This window comes from Castanea sativa, chromosome 1 (assembly GCF_040712315.1).
Source record: "Castanea sativa cultivar Marrone di Chiusa Pesio chromosome 1, ASM4071231v1".
Lineage (NCBI taxonomy): Eukaryota > Viridiplantae > Streptophyta > Magnoliopsida > Fagales > Fagaceae > Castanea > Castanea sativa.
In genome coordinates, this window is record NC_134013.1 from 88,102,928 (window position 1) to 88,123,061 (window position 20,134).

At 33.0% G+C, this 20,134-nt stretch overlaps 1 protein-coding gene across 1 annotated transcript; it reads left to right on the top strand.

The window, feature by feature from the left end:
• The first annotated feature begins 8,229 nt into the window (after positions 1-8,229).
• On the top strand, positions 8,230-19,897 carry LOC142636517 (disease resistance protein RPS6-like). The gene is made up of 9 exons (XM_075810774.1): positions 8,230-8,729; positions 10,489-11,587; positions 11,893-12,168; positions 12,251-12,619; positions 13,637-13,915; positions 14,003-14,620; positions 14,742-15,287; positions 15,714-16,178; positions 19,245-19,897. Exons 1-9 carry the CDS (start codon positions 8,230-8,232, stop codon positions 19,767-19,769), a joined length of 4,677 nt encoding a protein of 1,558 aa, XP_075666889.1. The 3' UTR covers positions 19,770-19,897.
• The last annotated feature ends 237 nt before the right edge of the window (positions 19,898-20,134 follow it).

Sequence of the window (20,134 nt, forward strand, 5' to 3'; positions counted from 1 at the left end):
AATAGGTTCAACTTATTTTTCAACTTACCAGGCTTTTGGGTACAGTCTTTACTGAAATGGCCAAATTTGCCACAGTTAAAGCACTTACCTTTACCTGATCTCTGTTTATCATGTTTTCAAAAAGTAGATTTGTTTTTAGCGTAAAAATCATTGGGTTTAACAAAGTGGGTTCTGTGTCTTTTATACTTTTTATGAGAATAACTTTTGTAAACCTTATCATGTTTACTTTTTCCTTTTTGCCTAGAAGGAGCAATAGGAGGTAAACCATATTGTTCACAGAAATTACCCATTTCATATTTAGCTTTCTTTTTATCTTTTAACTATTGTTTTAACCATTTTTCATCATTGCACATATTAATTCCAATTTTCTTAATAGTGCTGAAAATATCACCATAGGTTAAATTATCAAAGTCAATAGAATCATTTGTACCAATTAATTCATTTTTTACCTTATGAGCAAAAATAAGAGGCAGACCGTCAATAAACTTCTCTTTCCAATAAGGCTTCGTAGAGTCTTTTCTAAGCATGACTCTGGAAGTAAATACATCTTGGTACCATCTGTAATCAGACATAGTAGGACATCTCAAATTATTCAAATAATCAGAAATTCGAGACGAAATATTGGAAGGAGTACCAACAAAGTGTTTAAGAATGGTGTAAACCAAAGTATTAACACCATCAGGAACACCACGGTTAATATTTTGATCAAAAATAGGCATACTATCAGTATCTCTTTTAACAGCATGTTTAATAGATTCTCTGGATTCTTCTGTGAGATGTGAATCCCACCATCCGCGAAGACAACCAGTAAAACCAGATGCAAGCAAATCAACAATATCAGGATGATCAATACTGTCATGGTTATTTATGTATGCAATACCAACCATAGACATGTGAGCCATTTTGTTAATAATTTCTTGTTCAGACAAACCATCAATATTCCATTCATAAAGTTTATTAACAGAAACAAAAAACTGAGTTTGAGAAGATCTTTCTTCAAATTGTACATCAGGAGGAGTAGGTTTAGTATACCAATTTTTTGTAAAAGACGTGGGGTTGAGTTTTCCAACAAATCTTTTAATTTTTGGTAAACTTATGTCATCATCAAAAGTATTTTTGGAAGATTTTGAAGATAATGAGTCAGAATTTGTGTCGGCATCAGAAACAACTTCTTTCTCATTTCTTGAAATAGCACAAGCAGCGCTTCTAGAAGTAGAAGTTTGCTCGGTTTTAACTTTTAAATCAGCAAGCATTTTTTCAATCTTTTCAACAGTTGATCCTTGGGAATTAACTAAATCAATAGTCTTACTCTGAGAAGTTTTAAAATCAATATGTTTTCTTTGACTGGGTAAATCAATCAAAGGTTTCTCAGGTTTTGAAATAAAAGGTTTTTCATCAATTTTTTCTTCAATACGATCAAGCTGTTGACCAATAATATGCAAAGATTCATTAGTAAAATTGTTTTGTTCAATAATGGCAGAAACAAGAGTTTTATCATCAGCAATTTTGAAAGGGGAGGCTTTCACCTCAGTGCTTTCTTTATCATTTTTGCAAGTAATCAAAACAGTTTCAAGAGGTGGATGACTGGATTTAACAACAGTTTTATCATGTTTAACAAAAGCAGATTTTTTTAGTACGTTCAAGTAATTGGTATGAACCTCATTTCTTGAAACATAATAATTCTCAAGATAATCAAAAAACAAAATATGTTGTTTTAACAAATTCATTTTTTCTCTCCATTTCCTTTTGATTCTGTCTTTCTCAGACTGAGCAAAAGTACTTTGGTAATACTTTCTTTTATCACGGTTTGCTTTAAAAAAGAATTCATTACTTAAAGCAACCATATCAATTTGAAAAGCAGGGGTTTCAACATCCATATCCATCAAATTTATCACACGCAAATGTTTAAAAGGAGGAGTTTCAATAGGTGGAAAATCAGATCCAAAAGGAGCTTCAGATTTTGCATCTTCTTCTTCTTCTTGGTCATCTTTTGGAAGAAATTCGGGTTTAGTTGAATAATAAGTATTGCTAACTTGGGAATTGTTGCTAGCAACTCCTTTTAGCTTTAAATCAAGCGGTTCAAAATTCTTTTTCAAAAATTCGTCAACATCAGCATTTCTTTTAACAATACTTTCAGATCCAACAAAGGACTTTCTTCCTTCATTGATTCTTAAAGGTTTGTGAGCAGGAAAACATTTGGTATCGTCAAAAAATATTTTAATAGTGCCATCAGAATATTGTGCAATTTTAGTAAGATCAAGTTCATCAAAAACAGGTTTAACAGGTGGTGCAACTTGTTCCAAAGTCCATTCTTTGGGAAGAGTAATATCTTGCCATTGAATCATTTTAGGGACTTGGATCTTAGCATCAGGTGTGGAACATTGAATCAACATAGTTTTTCCAGCAGGATCACGTCCTCTAAACCGAGGAGTTAGCTGCGAATCAAGCAGTCTATAAAAAATACGGTAAATAAGAGTAAAGGGTCTACTACCATCATCCATATCATAACCAGAAGTCAATATATTCAAAGTTAAAGCTTTAATAATATTAGGATCATCAAGAGCAAGAGCAAGATCAGGATAACAATCAAAATAAATAGGACCATCATACAAAGAAGCAGTAATCATGCCAAGAATGCTATCATTAAATTTCTTAAATCTAGCATCACGTAAACACATAAGGACAGAAGCATTAATTCCTTTTCTTGTTAAAGGTTTAACAACAACTTGAACCAAACCAATGTGTAAATATTTAAGATTTTTCTTGGACAAAAACTCGTTAATATTTTTCTTGGAAAATAAACAACATTTTTCATGAGTTCTAGAAATAGAAAAAGTTTGTTCAACAGTTCGAGCTCTATATTCAGAGAAAATACTTTTTTCAGTCCAATTAAGATCGTAAACAAATTTAGTAGAAACTTTAGGAATATTCCATTTTCTAAAATCTGGGTACTCACTTTCTCCAATAGTGAGGTCTTCTTCATTCACAATATCAGGAGGACAACCAGTCCTAGAGCTGACAGAGGAGTCGGATCTCCACATCCTATCAATATCTAACTTAGTTATAACACTCAATTATTATGTTTTTCTCACAACCGTTGCATTTCGTAACACATACCAGACATCAACCCTATTCCTCTCACGCCCTCACGCTCTCCTGGCTTCACGGGCCTTACTGTTCGGATCTGGGACTTTTTACAATGGCGGTGGCGCCAACGACGGTGAGATCGACACAACAACGAAGTATCACAAGGTCAGGTAGACACGGACAGAAGATGAAAGACACAACAACACTATCGGCCAATGAAAGAATGGCTCTGATACCATAAAGGGGGAAGGACGACAGCGCAGAAGGTGGAAGCACAACAGATAGCAGATATATGGATTAATTCAAAGTAAATAATAATTGAAAGTAAGGCGGTAGAACCAGCCAAGCAGTTGTATATCAAAATAATTCAAAGTATTGAAAATCAAAGTATTGAAAACAGCAGTTGTTTATTGGATATACATCAAAGTACTTACAGTAGTAGTAGCAACAAGATTACAGTGATCAACAGGTTGGGTAAATAGTACAAGGCTTGAAAGCTAGTCCTGGTTCCTAGTTACAAGCTTTGTAGTGAGATATTTTGATCTAAGGAGGTCCTAGAGAGAGTTCTAAGGGAAATCCTAGAAAAAGATTCTGAGTTTAACAATAAGGGACAACCTCCCTTATATAAGTGAATAAAGTAGTAAACAGTACAAAGTAAATAATGACATTTTACTATTCACATCAGGACCCGTGAGGGGTAATAGAAGCTGCAATAGGAGCGCAATATCCGGAAGGAATCAAATCGGCTTTTGAGACCGAAAGTAGGTTGGCTGGTAATGCCAAAAGTATCAGCAAAATAATTTTGTCTTGTCAAAAAAAAGCTTGAATCTTGGAATAGTCAACAATGGATCATTATTGTCAGGAAAGTATCGTCGGCAAATAGTAATATCATTTAGCTGGACCAATATGCTTCTAAGTAGAAGCTGCATCAGAAGGGTAACCAGCATAAGGGTCTCCTGGAAAGGGATCCCATGGGGGATCATCATTGCATTCATGTTCATGATAGGTTGAATATTGGTTACAGAAACCACAATACATTAATGGTTCGTGAATAGGATCTCTTGTGAGGAATATTCTTGGGTCATCATGTTCTACCCATTGTAAGTGCCTGACCGCAGAAGTATAAGGTTTGTTAACAAAAACAGAAATTCTATCTGTACAGCCAAAGAAATTGTAGTCTTTCCATAATTCTTCGGAGACATCAAGAATTCGATTATTAAAGTAACTTCTCCAACATTCAACAAGAGCATAGGGATGTTTATGAGAAACATAAGCATTGCCTTCATACCATTGGCCTTGGTGAGTATATCCGTTAATAAGAACAAGATGCTTGGAAGGTTGAACATTCATCCAATTATTCTTTTCCCATTTGGGTAAAGTACTCCAACATCGGATTGAAACATAAGGGGTTGCTGCAACATCTGCAACAGCCTTTTGAATAATATCAGGAAACTGGTTAATTTGATTATGACTCGTTAATTTGATGAGTCTGACAAAACCAAATTCAAACATTTGAGAAAGCCAAAAAGGATCATCATCAGATCCATCTTCATAATTAATCAAAAGACCGGGGAAAGGATGGGTTTTTTCATGTACTCTGAGACTGCTCCCAAAGTATTTTCCCCATTTCTTTTTCAGGTAGCCTCTGTTGGGGCCATCAGGTTCAACAATGGTAGGAGCAATTAAGAGTTTTGAAATGTTTTAACCAAAGATCAAGATCTTTAGTCATAGCCTTGCTTTCAAAAATACAAGTTTGTACTTCTGGAGGCAAGTTGGCAACAGCACTTTTAAGCAAAGATTGATTTTTAAACTCAATCTAGCAAAATCAGTACCCATTATAGTCTTTCTATCCATTGAATGGATTTCCTCTTTGCCAAAGAGTTGACTAATCATGTGTGATTCATCATGATGGTTTTAAGCGTAAACAAGACAATTAAAAAGTTGGTCGGCAAAGGCTGCATTTTCAGTATTAGGGTCAATAATTTGGGTAGCAAGGTTAACAAGATGAATTTCAAGTGCTCTCATGGTTTTGTTGAATCGTTTGTGGTGGTCTGAAGAATAGGCAGCTTGAAGATTGTCTAGAATGAATTTAATGGAATCTGGTAATTCACTATAGATTCCATTATGGAATTGCAAGTCTGTGTTCAATACTTCCTGTAAAGTTAATATGATATTACCACTGGAATATGTCACCTCTGCCGGGACAAATTCCTGAAGGGATGTTGCATTACTGGATTTTACTCCAGAAGATGCGCCTTCATGCATTACAAAAGGGTATCCCGCTGGGAACCTTTCGTCTTGAGGAAAGTCCTGTGCAGGTGCTTTCCCCTTGTCCCTCTTCTCTGCCGAAGAAGTTATAATATTCCACTTAGTAGTGGTAGTATTAAATCTTATTTTGTCCTGCCAAGTAAGGGAGAGGATGTTACGCCAGTTGGCCATAGTTAATAGTATAATAGAATATTTTTTTGAAAAGTGTGAGTCAATAGTATCAATAAAATTCTTTTGAAAAGTATGTTTCAAAAGCCAAAGTTCAATAAGAATATGTAATAGTTGTGCCGGACAATGAATATTAGGATGACCATGATTGTGTTTGGGAATATTGTGGAAAGGGTGTTGAAGAACATTATTGTAGGAGGATATCATGCTACGGAGAATTTTGGACCAATGCAAAGACTTGGTCAAAAGTCTAATGCAAAGAAGACTTTCATGAGTTTTAGCATCCGTAGGAATTATAGGAAGACCTTTGGTGAAGATATGCCTTTCACTAGGGATTTTGTCATCATGCAAGGAGTCAACAAGAGAGATATTCATATTATTATGGTATCTATCATCCATCAGGACACTGTGGTAGTCGGCAATAATTGTTGGCAACAATTGAGTAGAGCTATCCTTTTGTTTAATAAAGTTAAGATGTTTATTAATATTATGAGTTTCACACTTTGCACAAAATTTGAATTTTACTTTTTGTCCAAAAGGATTAGTAGTAATTCCATCATCCTCAGTAAGGAAAGGATACAAAGAGTTAATAAAAGGCAAACCAAGAATTACTTTATCAGTCATGTTTTTAACAAGCACAGAGGGAATTTTGAAGGAAACATTATCACAACAAATATAAGCATTGTTTAATTCATACTTGATTTTCATTTTAGTTCCATTAGCAGAAACTAATCTTTCAGTAGATTTTTCAAAATATTTAGAAGGAATCAGTCCTTCTTGAATACAATTAACATCAGCACCAGAATCAATCATAGCAACAACATCAAAAGCATAATCATGAGCAACAACAATTTTGACTTTAGTGTACCATTTGGGCAGCATATGTTTAACAAGAGACAATTGATTATCAATCAAATTAATCAAAGTACGATAAAAAACATTACCAGAAGGAGAAACTTGTTGATCGGATTCATCTCCGTCTTTTTGCTCATCATCATCAGATTGGTGCTTATCCATAGTTTTATCAATTTTTAGAATTAACAATTCTTGTTTAAGATGATCATTATCATGTTTAATAGTTTTAACATCATTTTTTAATTGGATTATTTCTTGTTTAACAGTTTTTATCTCATGTTGAAGATCATTAACAGTTATCTTTTTTGATTTATTTTTATTAAATCTTTTCAGAGTTTCTTCAAAACTTATCGTAGAATTAGGTCTTTTAACCTTATCTTCTTTTGTTAAGTTTTTCAAAAACTTATCAAGATAATCTTTCTGCAAATTAGGATCTTCAATCTTACTTATCATTGTCAATAGTAAATCATCATTCTCTTTACTTTTGGTTAACATTTTAACAGATTTAATCACATTACAACAAGAATCTCTACAGCCAAGTTTAATATTAGGAGATTTAGAAACATCACTACGGGAGTGATAATCAGAATCAGATGAGGAAAAATCCTCTTCAAAGGAATCAGTTGAAGCAGCAGATTCAAGAATCTGAAATAATTCATTTTGATCACTATTATTAATGTTCAATAGGTTCAACTTATTTTTCAACTTACCAGGCTTTTGGGTACAGTCTTTACTGAAATGGCCAAATTTGCCACAGTTAAAGCACTTACCTTTACCTGATCTCTGTTTATCATGTTTTCGAAAAGTAGATTTGTTTTTAGCATAAAAATCATTGGGTTTAACAAAGTGGATTCTGTATCTTTTATACTTTTTATGGGAATAACTTTTGTAAACCTTATCATGTTTACTTTTTCCTTTTTGCCTGGAAGGGGCAATAGGAGGTAAACCATATTGTTCACAGAAATTACCCATTTCATATTTAGCTTTCTTTTTATCTTTTAACTGTTGTTTTAACAATTTTTCATCATTGCACATATTAATTCCAATTTTCTTAATAGTGCTGAAAATATCACCATAGGTTAAATTATCAAAGTCAATAGAATCATTTTTACCAATTAATTCATTTTTTACCTTATGAGCAAAAATAGGAGGCAGACCGTCAATAAACTTCTCTTTCCAATAAGGCTTCGTAGAGTCCTTTCTGAGCATGACTCTGGAAGTGAATACATCTTGGTACCATCTGTAATCAGACATAGTAGGGCATCTCAAATTATTCAAATAATCAGAAATTCGAGATGAAATATTGGAAGGAGTACCAACAAAGTGTTATATATATATATATATATATATATATATATATATATATATATATATATCAGTAAGACGACATGGCAGTTAATAACAGGAACTAATCGGGGGTGATTTGTTAACAGAACCAAACGTTGGGATGTAAAATTAAAGTTTTGAAACGTTGGGTGTAAAATTTAGTCAACTTTGAACTTCAGGAGTGTAATTTATAATTTATCCATTAAAAAAAAGTTAAAAAAAAAGTAAAAAGGGAATATTAAAAAAAAGTAAAGGAAAATTATTTAAATGAAATAGAGGAAGAATATTTTAAAAAATAAAGAAAGAATATTTAAAAAATATCAATATATGCTGCCGGAGACCATTGTCTCGTTGGCAGAGGCCCCACACGGTATGCGCATAAGATACCACCTCCTCCTTTACATCTTTCCTCTTTCCTAGAAAGTTACTCGAAAATGTAAGAGAAGAGAGACTTCTAGGCTCCCACCCAAAGTCTTCAAGTACTTTGTCCCCCTGCACTGAGCTTCGTCAATTTGCTCCGCTTCCATGGCCGAAGAAACCTATTCTCCATCATCCTCATCATCCACCCAAACTTTGTGTTACGATGTCTTTGTAAGTTTCAATGGTGAAGATACCCGCACAAGCTTTACCGACCACCTCTTTGCAGCTTTGTACCGGAGCGGTATTCACTACTTTAGAGATGACAGAAAGCTTGAGAGAGGGAAAGTTATCTGGATCGAGCTAGAGAAGGCAATCGAGATGTCCAGGATTGCTGTTATCGTGTTCTCAAGAAACTACGCTGCTTCGAGCTGGTGTCTTGATGAGTTGGCGAAGATAATCGAATGCAAGTGGAACTTGCAGCAAATTGTGCTGCCCATTTTCTACGACGTGGATCCTTCCGAAGTGCGGGCACAGAAAGGGACTTTGGAGAAAGCGTTTGCCATGCACGAGAAGCGCTACGAGAAAGACAAGGTAGCGAGGTGGAGGGCTGCTTTGGCTGAGGCTGCAAACTTGTCCGGGTGGGACTTGCAAAATGTTGCACATCGGTAAGTTATTTTCTTACGTACTCAATATAGTATAGATGTAGAAGAAGTAGAATTGTAGTACTGTTTCCAATTACAGAAACAAAAATGGAACCACAATTAATGAGACAAGTTTGGCTTTTGTGCTCCAGTGCCTTGTATGGAGCAAGTTTAAAGAGTAAAGATACGATAAATTTTAAAATATCTTTAATAATTGTTGAGGTGGTATATACGTAGGTTGTGATTGATCTTTAATATAAGTGACGATGTAAGTGATGGTCATATAAAATATAAAAAGAGATGTTATACTAATTATAATTTGTTGTGTATATATTATGGCTCTATTTGAGATTCGCTTATTTTGCTGAAACTGAAATTTTTTTGCTGAAAGTACTATATATAAAGGTAAAAGTTAGTTGAAATAGTATCGTAAGATCTATGAATATGAATAGTATTAAAAAGTGCAATAGGGCCCATGAATAGTAGTAAAAATAAGTTGAATAGTAAAATAAATTAGCAAAAATAATTTTTGCCAAACACACGCTATATAGTAGTATTGCTCTATTTTTAGATGAATCTTGGAATCTCGAACACAACTTTTATACCCAAAAAAAAAATTCCTTTGTCTCAGTGACATTAATATTTTACTAAATATAGAATGTGAAATTTTTTTTTTTTTTTTTTTTTAAAATTTTGGTTGCTTTATTTTTTTTTTTCTTAAAAAATGATTGCTTTATAAGGAGAGTGGGTGGGAAATTGTGATTGGTGAAGTATATTTAAAGTGAGGTAAAAGATTTTTATTTTTTTTGTACCATATTAATTTTGACTATTATTAGAAAAATGTTAAAGTTATTATCAATTTTATTATAAAAGACTTACAAATTGTGGGAATGAATGTGATTGATATTAAATATTGCTTCTAATTCTAGAATATAAATTCAAGATTATATTTTGTGGTTACCAATCTTATGAATAGTAATAGTTATTCCATTTAAGCATTTTATTTTATTTTTATATTCCTTACAATGTTGATTCCCATTCCCATTATCACTTTTAGAGACTTGCCCTAAAAGTCAATACATTAGTTTGAAAGATTTGTATTTAGTAAAATTTGCAATATCTTTAATATCACTAATTCAATTAACATGTTTTTGAAGTAATTACTCTATTCATTATTGGAAGGAAAATACTAAAGTTAAGACCCAATTTGCTTATAAATCGGCATGACAACAAATATAATTAGTGCAACTTCAACAATATAATAATTTTTTTTTTTTTTTTTGGTGATTAGTGTCAAATCTATTTGTAAGGTTTATATAGTAAAATTTATAGTATCCCTAGCATCACTTTTATTTGAGAATACAATGAAAAAAATACATTTTGAAAAACGATCCTCTCCATCTAAATGGATACATTTCATAGTTCAAATTAAATAGTATTAATTTAAAAATATTTTGGATATCACATCATTTAAACTTTTAAATAACATCACTTAATACATTGTTAGGTCCTAAAAATTAATTTTAATTATGAAATGAATTCTCTACATTTCATGTTTTATTTTTGTGAGAATATTAAGTATTTTAAAATACACACAAGGGGAGAGGAGATAATGTTCCATGTGAAATCACTGAAATGGAAAGGATAATGTTCCATATAATTTGGTGGGATATTCAAAAGGATTTTGGTGTTTCAAGCTATTTGTCAAGGTTAATTAATTAGTTTCTGATCATCTTATTAAATGAACGCTCACTTTCTATTTTTATTTGGATATAACTGGCAGTTTGGAGTCCGAATTTATAGAGAACATTATTGGATACATTTCCAATAAATTAAATTTGGCATACTTTATGGTTGCACCCTACCCAGTTGGACTCGAGTCTCGAACGCAGAATCTCAATAATCTACTAGGTAGGGGTTCAGGTAATGTTTGCATGGTTGGGATCTGGGGGATTGGTGGAATTGGCAAAACAACAATTGCCAAAGCTATTTATAACCAGCTACAAAGAAAATTCGAAGGAAGCTGCTTTCTAGAAAATGTAAGAGAAATTGCTGAGCAACCAAACGGAATGATTGATTTGCAGGAGCAAATTCTCTCCAGCATCCATGTAAATGATAATAGAAGTATAAAACTTGTTGATCAAGGAACTATGATAATAAAAAATAGAGCATGGTGTAAAAGGGTTCTTGTTGTTCTTGATAACGTGGATCATCAGGACCAATTTGATAAATTAGCCATAAAGCGTGGTTATTTTCAACCAGGAAGTGTAATTATCATTACAACAAGAGATAAGTCTATGCTCAAATTGGTTGGGGTTGATGAGATATATATGCCACAGGCATTGGATTACCATGAGTCTATTCAGCTTTTGAGTTGGCATGCATTTGGAAAAGATAACCCTAATGAAAATTATGCAGAGTTATCTAAGGAAGTAATATATTATGCTGGAGGGCTTCCATTGGTACTCAAAGTTTTAGGTTCTTTCCTCTCTGACAAGAGTACACATGAATGGGAATGCACATTGGAAAAATTGAAAGTAATTCCTCATGATAAAATTCAAGAGAAGCTGATGGTGAGTTTTTATTCACTAAGTGACACTCAGCAAGAGTTGTTTCTAGATGTTGCGTGCTTCTTTGTTGGAATGGAAAAAAATTATACATTCAAAATACTCGAAGACTCAAACTTATTCTTTGAAAGTGAATTAGGGGTTTTGATTCGCCGATGTCTTATGACAATTGATTGCTCAAACCGATTTGCAATGCATAATATGATCAGAGACATGGGTAGAGAAGTTGTCCGCAGACAATGCCCCAAAGTGCCTGGAGAACGTAGCCGGCTATGGTTTCATAAGGATGTCCTTGAAGTATTGACATATCACATGGTAAGATTCAGATGCCTCAACTATTGTACTTGTTTAATAAGAATATAAGACCAACTTACCATATTTAGTGTAAAATTCGTTGATTTTTTCTAACTTATTCATCATAGCACACTACTAGAAGAACCAGTGGCAGACTGCATGTCCCTCAAACTATGCCATGCAGAGTGCACTTTGCCTCAGCATCACACTCAGTTATAGGACACAACCTTTGTTTCTATAAAGGTGTTCTCACCCTATTATTCTAAATATGCATGTACATTGCAATTACCCAAAAATATAACTTTTGCATGATGCTCTTTCTTCAGGGAACAGAAGTAGTTGAAGGCATCATGCTAAATTTGCCGGGGGTTTACGATTTGCAAGTGGATTCCAAAGCATTTGAAAAGATGCATAATCTAAGAATGCTTCAACTAAATTATGCACACCTAAAGGGGAACTTCCATTGTCCTTCCAAGAGGCTAAGATATCTAGAATGGTTTGGGTTCCCTCAGGAATCCGTACCACCAGACTTATACATGGAAAACCTTGTTGCACTTTACATGCCCTATAGCAGCCTGACAGAACTTTGGAAAGGGACCAAGGTAGGCAAGTTTTTTTCTTTTCTTTTCATCTTTTTGGTTTGGATCTATTGAATTCCTAGTGTACTGATCTAGTTTTTTACAGATTCTGAAAAAGTTGAAGTTTCTTGATGTCAGTCATTCCTATCAGCTAAGGAGAACACCAGATTTCTCAGGAATCACCAATCTCGAGGTGCTGTTTCTCAACAATTGTACTAGTTTGGTCGAGGTTCACAAGTCTGTTATTTGTCTCGACAAACTAGTCACTTTGGATCTTGCAGACTGTGAAAACCTTACGAAGCTTCCTATAGATATTTACTCAAAGTCTTTTGTAAACCTTTCTGGCTGCACAAAGATAAACATGGTGCCAAGATTTGAATTCAAATCGCCATTAATATTATGGTATTCACTCCTCATATCTGCTGATGTTCCATTGGAAAGTTTCAGTTGTATTAGCAAGCTTCTCCAACACAAGGTATTCTGTGTGTGTGTGTGTGATGAAACAGGGTTTTTGGACCATAACCCATTGCTCATGATTTGATTGAATAGGAATTGACTGCACTAGACAGTTTTAGTTTTTCCTTTCTAGGGTTGGAATTCTTCATAGGATCAACGAATTTTAGGATTTCACCAATATTGGAATTTGAAAAAAGATTAGAATAAGAGCTCTTTATTGCAAAAAAAAAAAAAAAAAAAAATCTCTTTCATTATGTATTATTGGAATAATATTCCTCTATCTCACTCATAATGTTCCACCTTGTATTCCATCAACTACAATATATTATGCTATGATTAGTGGAGTATAAAGTAAAATAATTAAAATAAGATAGATTTTTGCTCATAGTTATACAAGAGAGGGTTATGTATATAAGAGGGAATTGACATGGGTGCCTTGATTATATTTTGAAGCAAGGTTAATTGATATGCCTTGATCTAAGTTATAAGGGTTGACTATATGCACACAGATATAAATGTTTACATTAAGAAGCACACTGGACATGATAATTTTTGTTGATACATGATACTATGGAGAAATGATAATTAATTAATATATACTTTCTTTTTATTTTGAAGGAAATAAATGAATATTTTCAAGTATATATATATTTTTTTATTTATTAGATTTTGTGTTTATTTTAAGTTTTCAAAATAAATAAAAAAGATCAAAATCTTTAAAACTTATATAAACTAAAGAAAATTTCAAAATATTTTTTTCTCTTTCCAATACACTTGTATGCGTGCAAAGTGCCTCCAGCATGTTGACACGGGGGGCTTTGTAGTGTGTGCTTCTTAAATTTTACACTAAGTATAATAGATATGCTAAGATGAATAAAAAAATTTCATTTTAAATGTTTCATTTTATATTTAACCAATTACAGTATGACGTACGTTCATGTATGATACACTACATCTAGTAGATTATCAAGTGACACACAAAGTACGATAGAGGATTTTCATTCATGCTAACAGCATTATCACCTTTGCTGATCAGGGGAAGCAAAATAGCTCAGAGAGTGCAGCCACTCATCATCCTTCTCATCCACAACCACCTCTGAAGGAGCCAGTTGCTTTTAGGGCGATTGTTGTAAAGGTTCTGGATACACCCAACTTTGAAAGTGAACCACAGGTTTTGGTTCATCAATATTTTGCAATATTTGATTGGTCAAATCGGCAGAATGATATGTTTGTAGAGCTTCCTATGCCCATGCCTTTTAGTAAATTATTAGAATTTCTAACATCAAAACAGATAGAACTTCCGACAGCAACCAAGGTATGTATTTGTTTTCAAATTTCGTGGTTTGGATCTATTGAATTTGATGATGAATATTAATTCAGTACTTTTTGGGTGGAGAAGCAGATTGTGGAAGAGTTGAACCATCGGGTTCTCTGCCATTCCAATCCCCAAAAGAGAAGACCGGATTTTTTCTCAAGAATCAATAGTACTGAGGTCAAGGATCTTAGTTATACAAGCCTGGTCGAGGTTAACGAGTCTATCATATGTCTTTACCAACTACTTACTTTTACTTTGGATCCTGAAAACCATAAAAACTTGTTTGGTTCAATTCCAGAGATGATGCTGGAAAAAATTGAATTTATGGCTAGACATGGTCTCATGACTCAAGCTCTAGTCCCATTTGGACAACTTTCACCAGTCCTACTAGTTGAGGTCCTCACAATTCAAAGATCATTCCCCACACCCAGTAAATTGTCTAGTGGCATTGCTTTTCATTTGCCAGTTATAATAAATTTTCTTAATCAACTGGCGAGTCTTGATTTGAGCCTATGCAGAAGATTTCGATCGCTTGACGAGCTCCCAATAGCTTTACAAGCGATGAATGCAAACAATGCCACGTCCCTGGAATGGATATTAACTGGATCAATTTGGAAACTATCAGAACAGCTGATGAGTTTTGGCTGCTCCAAACTACTTGGGAAGAATCCTATTTGCAGTAATCCAAGAAAGAAGCTTCTCAAGGTCTCTCTTCCCTCTCTCCTTATTTATTTAATTATTTTTGGATCGCTCTTTCTCTCTTTTAGTTTGCTGATCAAATTAGTTACTTGGACCATCTCTTATTACTCATGATTTAATGTAACAGGAATTGAATGCATTTAACAGTTTCAGTGTTTTCTTCCCTGGGGTTGAGTTTCCAGACTGGTTTGACTACAAGAGTACGGGCTTAGTTTTATCTTTTGTTGTGCCTCCACTAGTGGAGCAAAAGATTCAAGGATGGTTGTTATGTGTTGTATTTGCAAGCCGCTTTCATGATATTCATGGATTTACTGTTATGTATGAATTCAAAAATAATACCAAGGGCATCAAGTGGCACTATCAACAAAAGAATTGTCGTGTAGTACCATGTCAGGAACATCTGTGGTTACACTCTGTGCCGCTACATCATATGAAACATCTGTTGGAAGCCGGAGATGAAGTGGAGTATTCAATACGCGTAAGTGGTGGTTTCCAACCGAAGAAGTTCGGGGTCAACCTAATTTATGAGAATGATAAGAAGGATTACCAATCCTATTTTGAAGCAATGATTAATAAGTCATCCCTTCCTTACAAGGATGATATTCTAGATGAAGATGTTTCAACAGATCAAGCAATGATGGGTGATAAGAAAATCCACACTTCTGATGTGCAGGTCAACTTTTATAACCCAACAATAACCCAATAGTTATCAGGATTTTCTCCATTTGAGATGAATTTACTCATGATTCAGATTAAATACGAGTATAACAAATTTAAAGATGTACCTAATGCGCACTAAAATCATAATCGTAAATTAGACTTTTCAGAATACTATTCCACATACACTTATGCATATGAGGAAAATGAAATGAGTTCTAAATTCTAATACAAGCCACACCACGCAACATGACTTAAATATCTCACAAAGTACTTTGGTTAATTGGTTTCATAATTATGGTTATTATGTTTCCATAAGTGATTTACAAGCTTGTTATTTGATGTTCTTTTATATATATATATATATATATATATATATATATATATATATATATATATATATATATATATATATATATATATATTTCCCCCTTAAATGCAGATATCTAGATTTAGCAATAAGAGAAAGGGAATTGCCACTTGTTTAGCTGCATCTAAGCGTGGATGTTTGTCTGCTCGAGAGGTGGCCCAGCAGCAATGGGATGAAGAGCTTGCTGCTCGTTTACAAAATAAGGAGGAGGATGTCACAATGGCAGAAAATTGTGAACTGATCACTACTTTTTTAGAGGATACTACTCCTGAGGATGAGTTCGACAACATTGTGGATGACACTGTTGATTTTGGGATAATGGACATTGAGTCCATTAATGAGGATCGTGATGAATATTCGATTATCGCCTCAACCCCATTGCAGGATTTCATCATAGATGATGGTACTATCGCACCATCTACTTCGCGAGTTTGGGGGGAGCCAAGGCGTTTGGAAGGTGTGGTGGCTCATCATCTTTCTCATTGCCATTCATCTCTGGAAGGCCAAACGGTCCAAACCTCTCTTGCGGAGGTTAAGGTAATGGTTGTGGATGCATACATTCTTTGCCATCTTAGCCATAATCTTCCTTAGGTCTTCACATTGTTCCTACCGTGATTAAAGTTTAGAAACCCTTAGATAACAACCTATATCTATATATTACTAAAAGCTGAAAGGTAACATCTAATGTTATTGTGTTTACGTTGAGTCACATTAGCATCCACATCATTATTCTTTTTTTTTTTTCTAATTTTTCTACAATTGTTTTTTAACATTTACTTTTTTTTTTTTAATAATTGCATTTTCTCCAACCTTTCTCATACCTTTACATTTTCCTCTCCCCACTACCCTCAATCTTAATATCACTTTTCATCTTTCTTTATTTCGTCTCTTCATTTTTCCCTTTCTTACATTTTCATCTCCCCAATACCCTCAACCTTAATGTCACTATTCATCTTTCCATTCATCTTTCTTATTTTGTCTCTTCATATTCACATCATCTTCTATAAATTTGTTATTCTCTCTTCCATTCGTTACATAGTTTTCCATCACAAAAAGGTTGTTTCTCCCTCCCTCTCTCTCTCTCTCTCTCTCACACACACAAAATAATTTTTGGAGTATTTTTTTTTTCCTTGCATCTCAGTTTAAGTTGATAAATTTGTGTGTTTGTTATAACTCTACATTGGGTTGGTACGATTTAGTTTTGTTTTTTAAGTTTTTTTGATTCTCTTTGATTGTTAAATATTATACTATTGCGTTATAAAAAAAAATTAAAAATTAATCTATATCTATATATTACTAAAAGCTGAAGCGTGACGTTTAATATTACTATGCTCACGTTGAGCCATATCAGCATCAACATCATTATCTTTTTTCTTTCTAATTTTCCTACAATTGTTTTTTAACATTTACTTTTTTTTTAATAATTGCATTTTCTCCAACCTTTCTCGTATCTTTACCTTTTCATCTTCCCACTACCCTCAACCTTAATATCATTTTTCATCTTTCCTTATTTTGTCTCTTCATCTTTCCCTCCCTTACCTTTTCATCTTCCCACTACCCTCAACCTTAATGTTACTATTCATCTTTCCATTCATCTTCCTTATTTTGTCTTTTCATATTCACATCATCTTCTATACATTTGTTATTTTCTCTTCCATTCTTTGCATAGTTTTCCATCACAGAAAGTTTGTTTCTCCCTCCCTCTCTCTCTCTCTCTCTCACACGCACACAAAAAATAATTTTTGGAGTTTTTTTTTTCCTGCATCTCTGCTTAAGTTGATAAATTTGTGTGTTTGTTATAACTCTACGTTGGGTTGGTACGATTTAGTTTTGTATTTTAAGTTTTTTGGTTCTCTTTGATTGTTAAATATGATACTATTGTATTATAAAAAAAATAAAAAAAAAGATAATATATATGAATATAATATATATATATATATATATATATATATATTATTCTATTACATAACATGATTTGGGTAATTTGGAGTTTATTGTTATATATATATATATATTTTTTTTTTACTTTTTTAATCTTTTCATCTTATTTTATTTAATATTTAAACTTAGTCATATCCTCCATATAATTAAATTATTTCTATTTTCTTTTTTAATTAAACATATAATATTTTATTTAAATTTAAATAAATTAAATTGTACTCACTTTGTTTAACATTTACACTTTCTCCAACCTTTCTCTTTCTCTTTACATTTTCATCTCCCCACTACCCTCTCTCTTAATATCACTCTTCATCTTTCACTTATTTTGGTTCTTCTTATTGTTATCCTTTTAGTATAAATTTGGCATTCTCTTTTCCATTATATGCATAATTTTTCTTCACAAAAAAAATTTATTTCTCTCTCTTTCTCTCTCAATTTTTGGTGATATATATATTGCATCTCTGCTTTAGGTTGAGAAATTTTAGTGTTTTTTAGAACTCTACTTTAGGTTGATGTGATGTAATTGTGTTTTGAGTTTTTTTTTTTTTTTTTCATATTGGTTGTTAAATTTTATCATATTGCATTGTAAAGAATTAAAGATTATAATATTACATAATATGATTTAAATAATTTGGTATTTATTTAGAGATAAGTAATATGGTGTTTGTTGTTATATCTTTTATTTTTACTTTTTTTTTCTTCTCATATTATTTTATTCAACATTATTATTATTGTTGTTGTTGAATTAATATATTAGATTGTATATTTTTCAAAAATCAATATATTAACTTGAAAGAAAATGAAAAACCAACTATTAAGCTTTAAGCAATAATAATTAAAACAATAATATTATCACGCGCAACGCGCGGGTTTACGACTAGTTCAAAAATAATATTCATGTTAAGTAATAGCTATTACAGTACTTTCTAAAAAAATATTCATTACATTTTTAATTTTATGGAATTTGAATTTGATTTTTTTTTCATTAATTTGAACAATAATTTCCTCCTAAGTATAGGAGGTAACATCATTAAATTGCAAGATTCTTAACAATGTTGGCATTTAAATTTAAATATCAAATATTAAATAATTATATTCCAATATAGATAATAAAATAATTAATTCCATAACAATCAACTTGATCCACAAAGTTTACAATTATGGTGTAGTTGGATACCGTTTATTTTGCTAAAATTGAAAAATTATTGTTAAAACTATTGTAGATAAAGGTAAAAGTTAATTGAAATAGTATAGTAGAGTCATGAATAGTGCCAAAAAGTAAAGTGGGACTCATGAATAATAGCAAAAATAAACTGAATAATGAAATAATTTTAATTTTTAAGTCTTACCCAAGCGCACACTTAATAAGTATAAAATGGAACAATAAATTTGGAATGGAAGACCTAAATCCTTGTTTCTTGAATTCATGTGACTGACTATCTGTTAGTGACTATAGATAAATATATGGGTTTGGACTCTGGATTTTAAACCAGTTAGAACGGAAGTTTGTCTTTTATTTGTTTATTTTTTTGAGCATAAGGAAAGTTTGTCTTGAATATGTCCTACTTTTACATTTATGTTTGGTGGGTAAATAAATATTGCCCTTCATGTTTTGAACATTTTTTATTTGATTCATGGCTGGGCTTCCCCCTATTTTTGTAGGATCGACCTTTTGAATGTGGGGCTCCCTTTGAACGGAACCTGTACTCCTTAGGCACCCCAACAATGACCTTTGTTAGCCAGACTGAGCAACAAAGAAGTTTGGAGGGTGAGCGAATGTTGTGGGAGGCCGAGCGCCAGCTTTTGCTCCATCAGTTGGAGAATGAGCGAAGGGCACATCAAGCCGCATGTGAGATTGCTGCTAGGCGACACAAAGTTCAAAATGCTGCTTTGGAGAGAGAAAATTTTCACCTTCGTATGGCTTTAGAACATGCCAAGCAATATGCTCCACCTCCACAGGACTACATGGATATCCCATGTCCACAATTATCATCGGAGAGTGCTTCTTCTTCACCTTCCTCTACTCAATCTATGACAGCAGCCATTGTTCCTGTGGCTTCGGCGAGACCTGACACTCATGGTTTGGACTACGCCACTTTCATTGACGGCCCTGTTCTTGGCAACCAAAACTTTAATGACCCATCAACATCTACTCCACTGAAGAGAGACTCTGACCCCAACAATTAACAGTAAATTTCTTTTCTTATGATGGGTTCAGGCCTTCAGGGCATATGATGTAGAACGATTTTCTTTTTAATTGATAATTAATTGTACCTCAAACTTTGTTAGATTTTAAAGTTGGCTACTTCCATACCAAAGGTGAATTCAAAAAATTGGATTTGTGTGTATTTCAATTATTATAATTGTTTGTCATGAGCTACCTTGACGATATTTCGAAGAATTGAAGATTAAACAATTCCAATTATTATAGTTGTTAGATTGCTGAAGTTGGCGACAATGGCTTGATGGGCCACCTTCTCTGGTGACAGTACCACGACGATTATGTTTCAGAGTAAAGAAAAAGTACGAGGCAAAGAAGAGTAGAATACAAT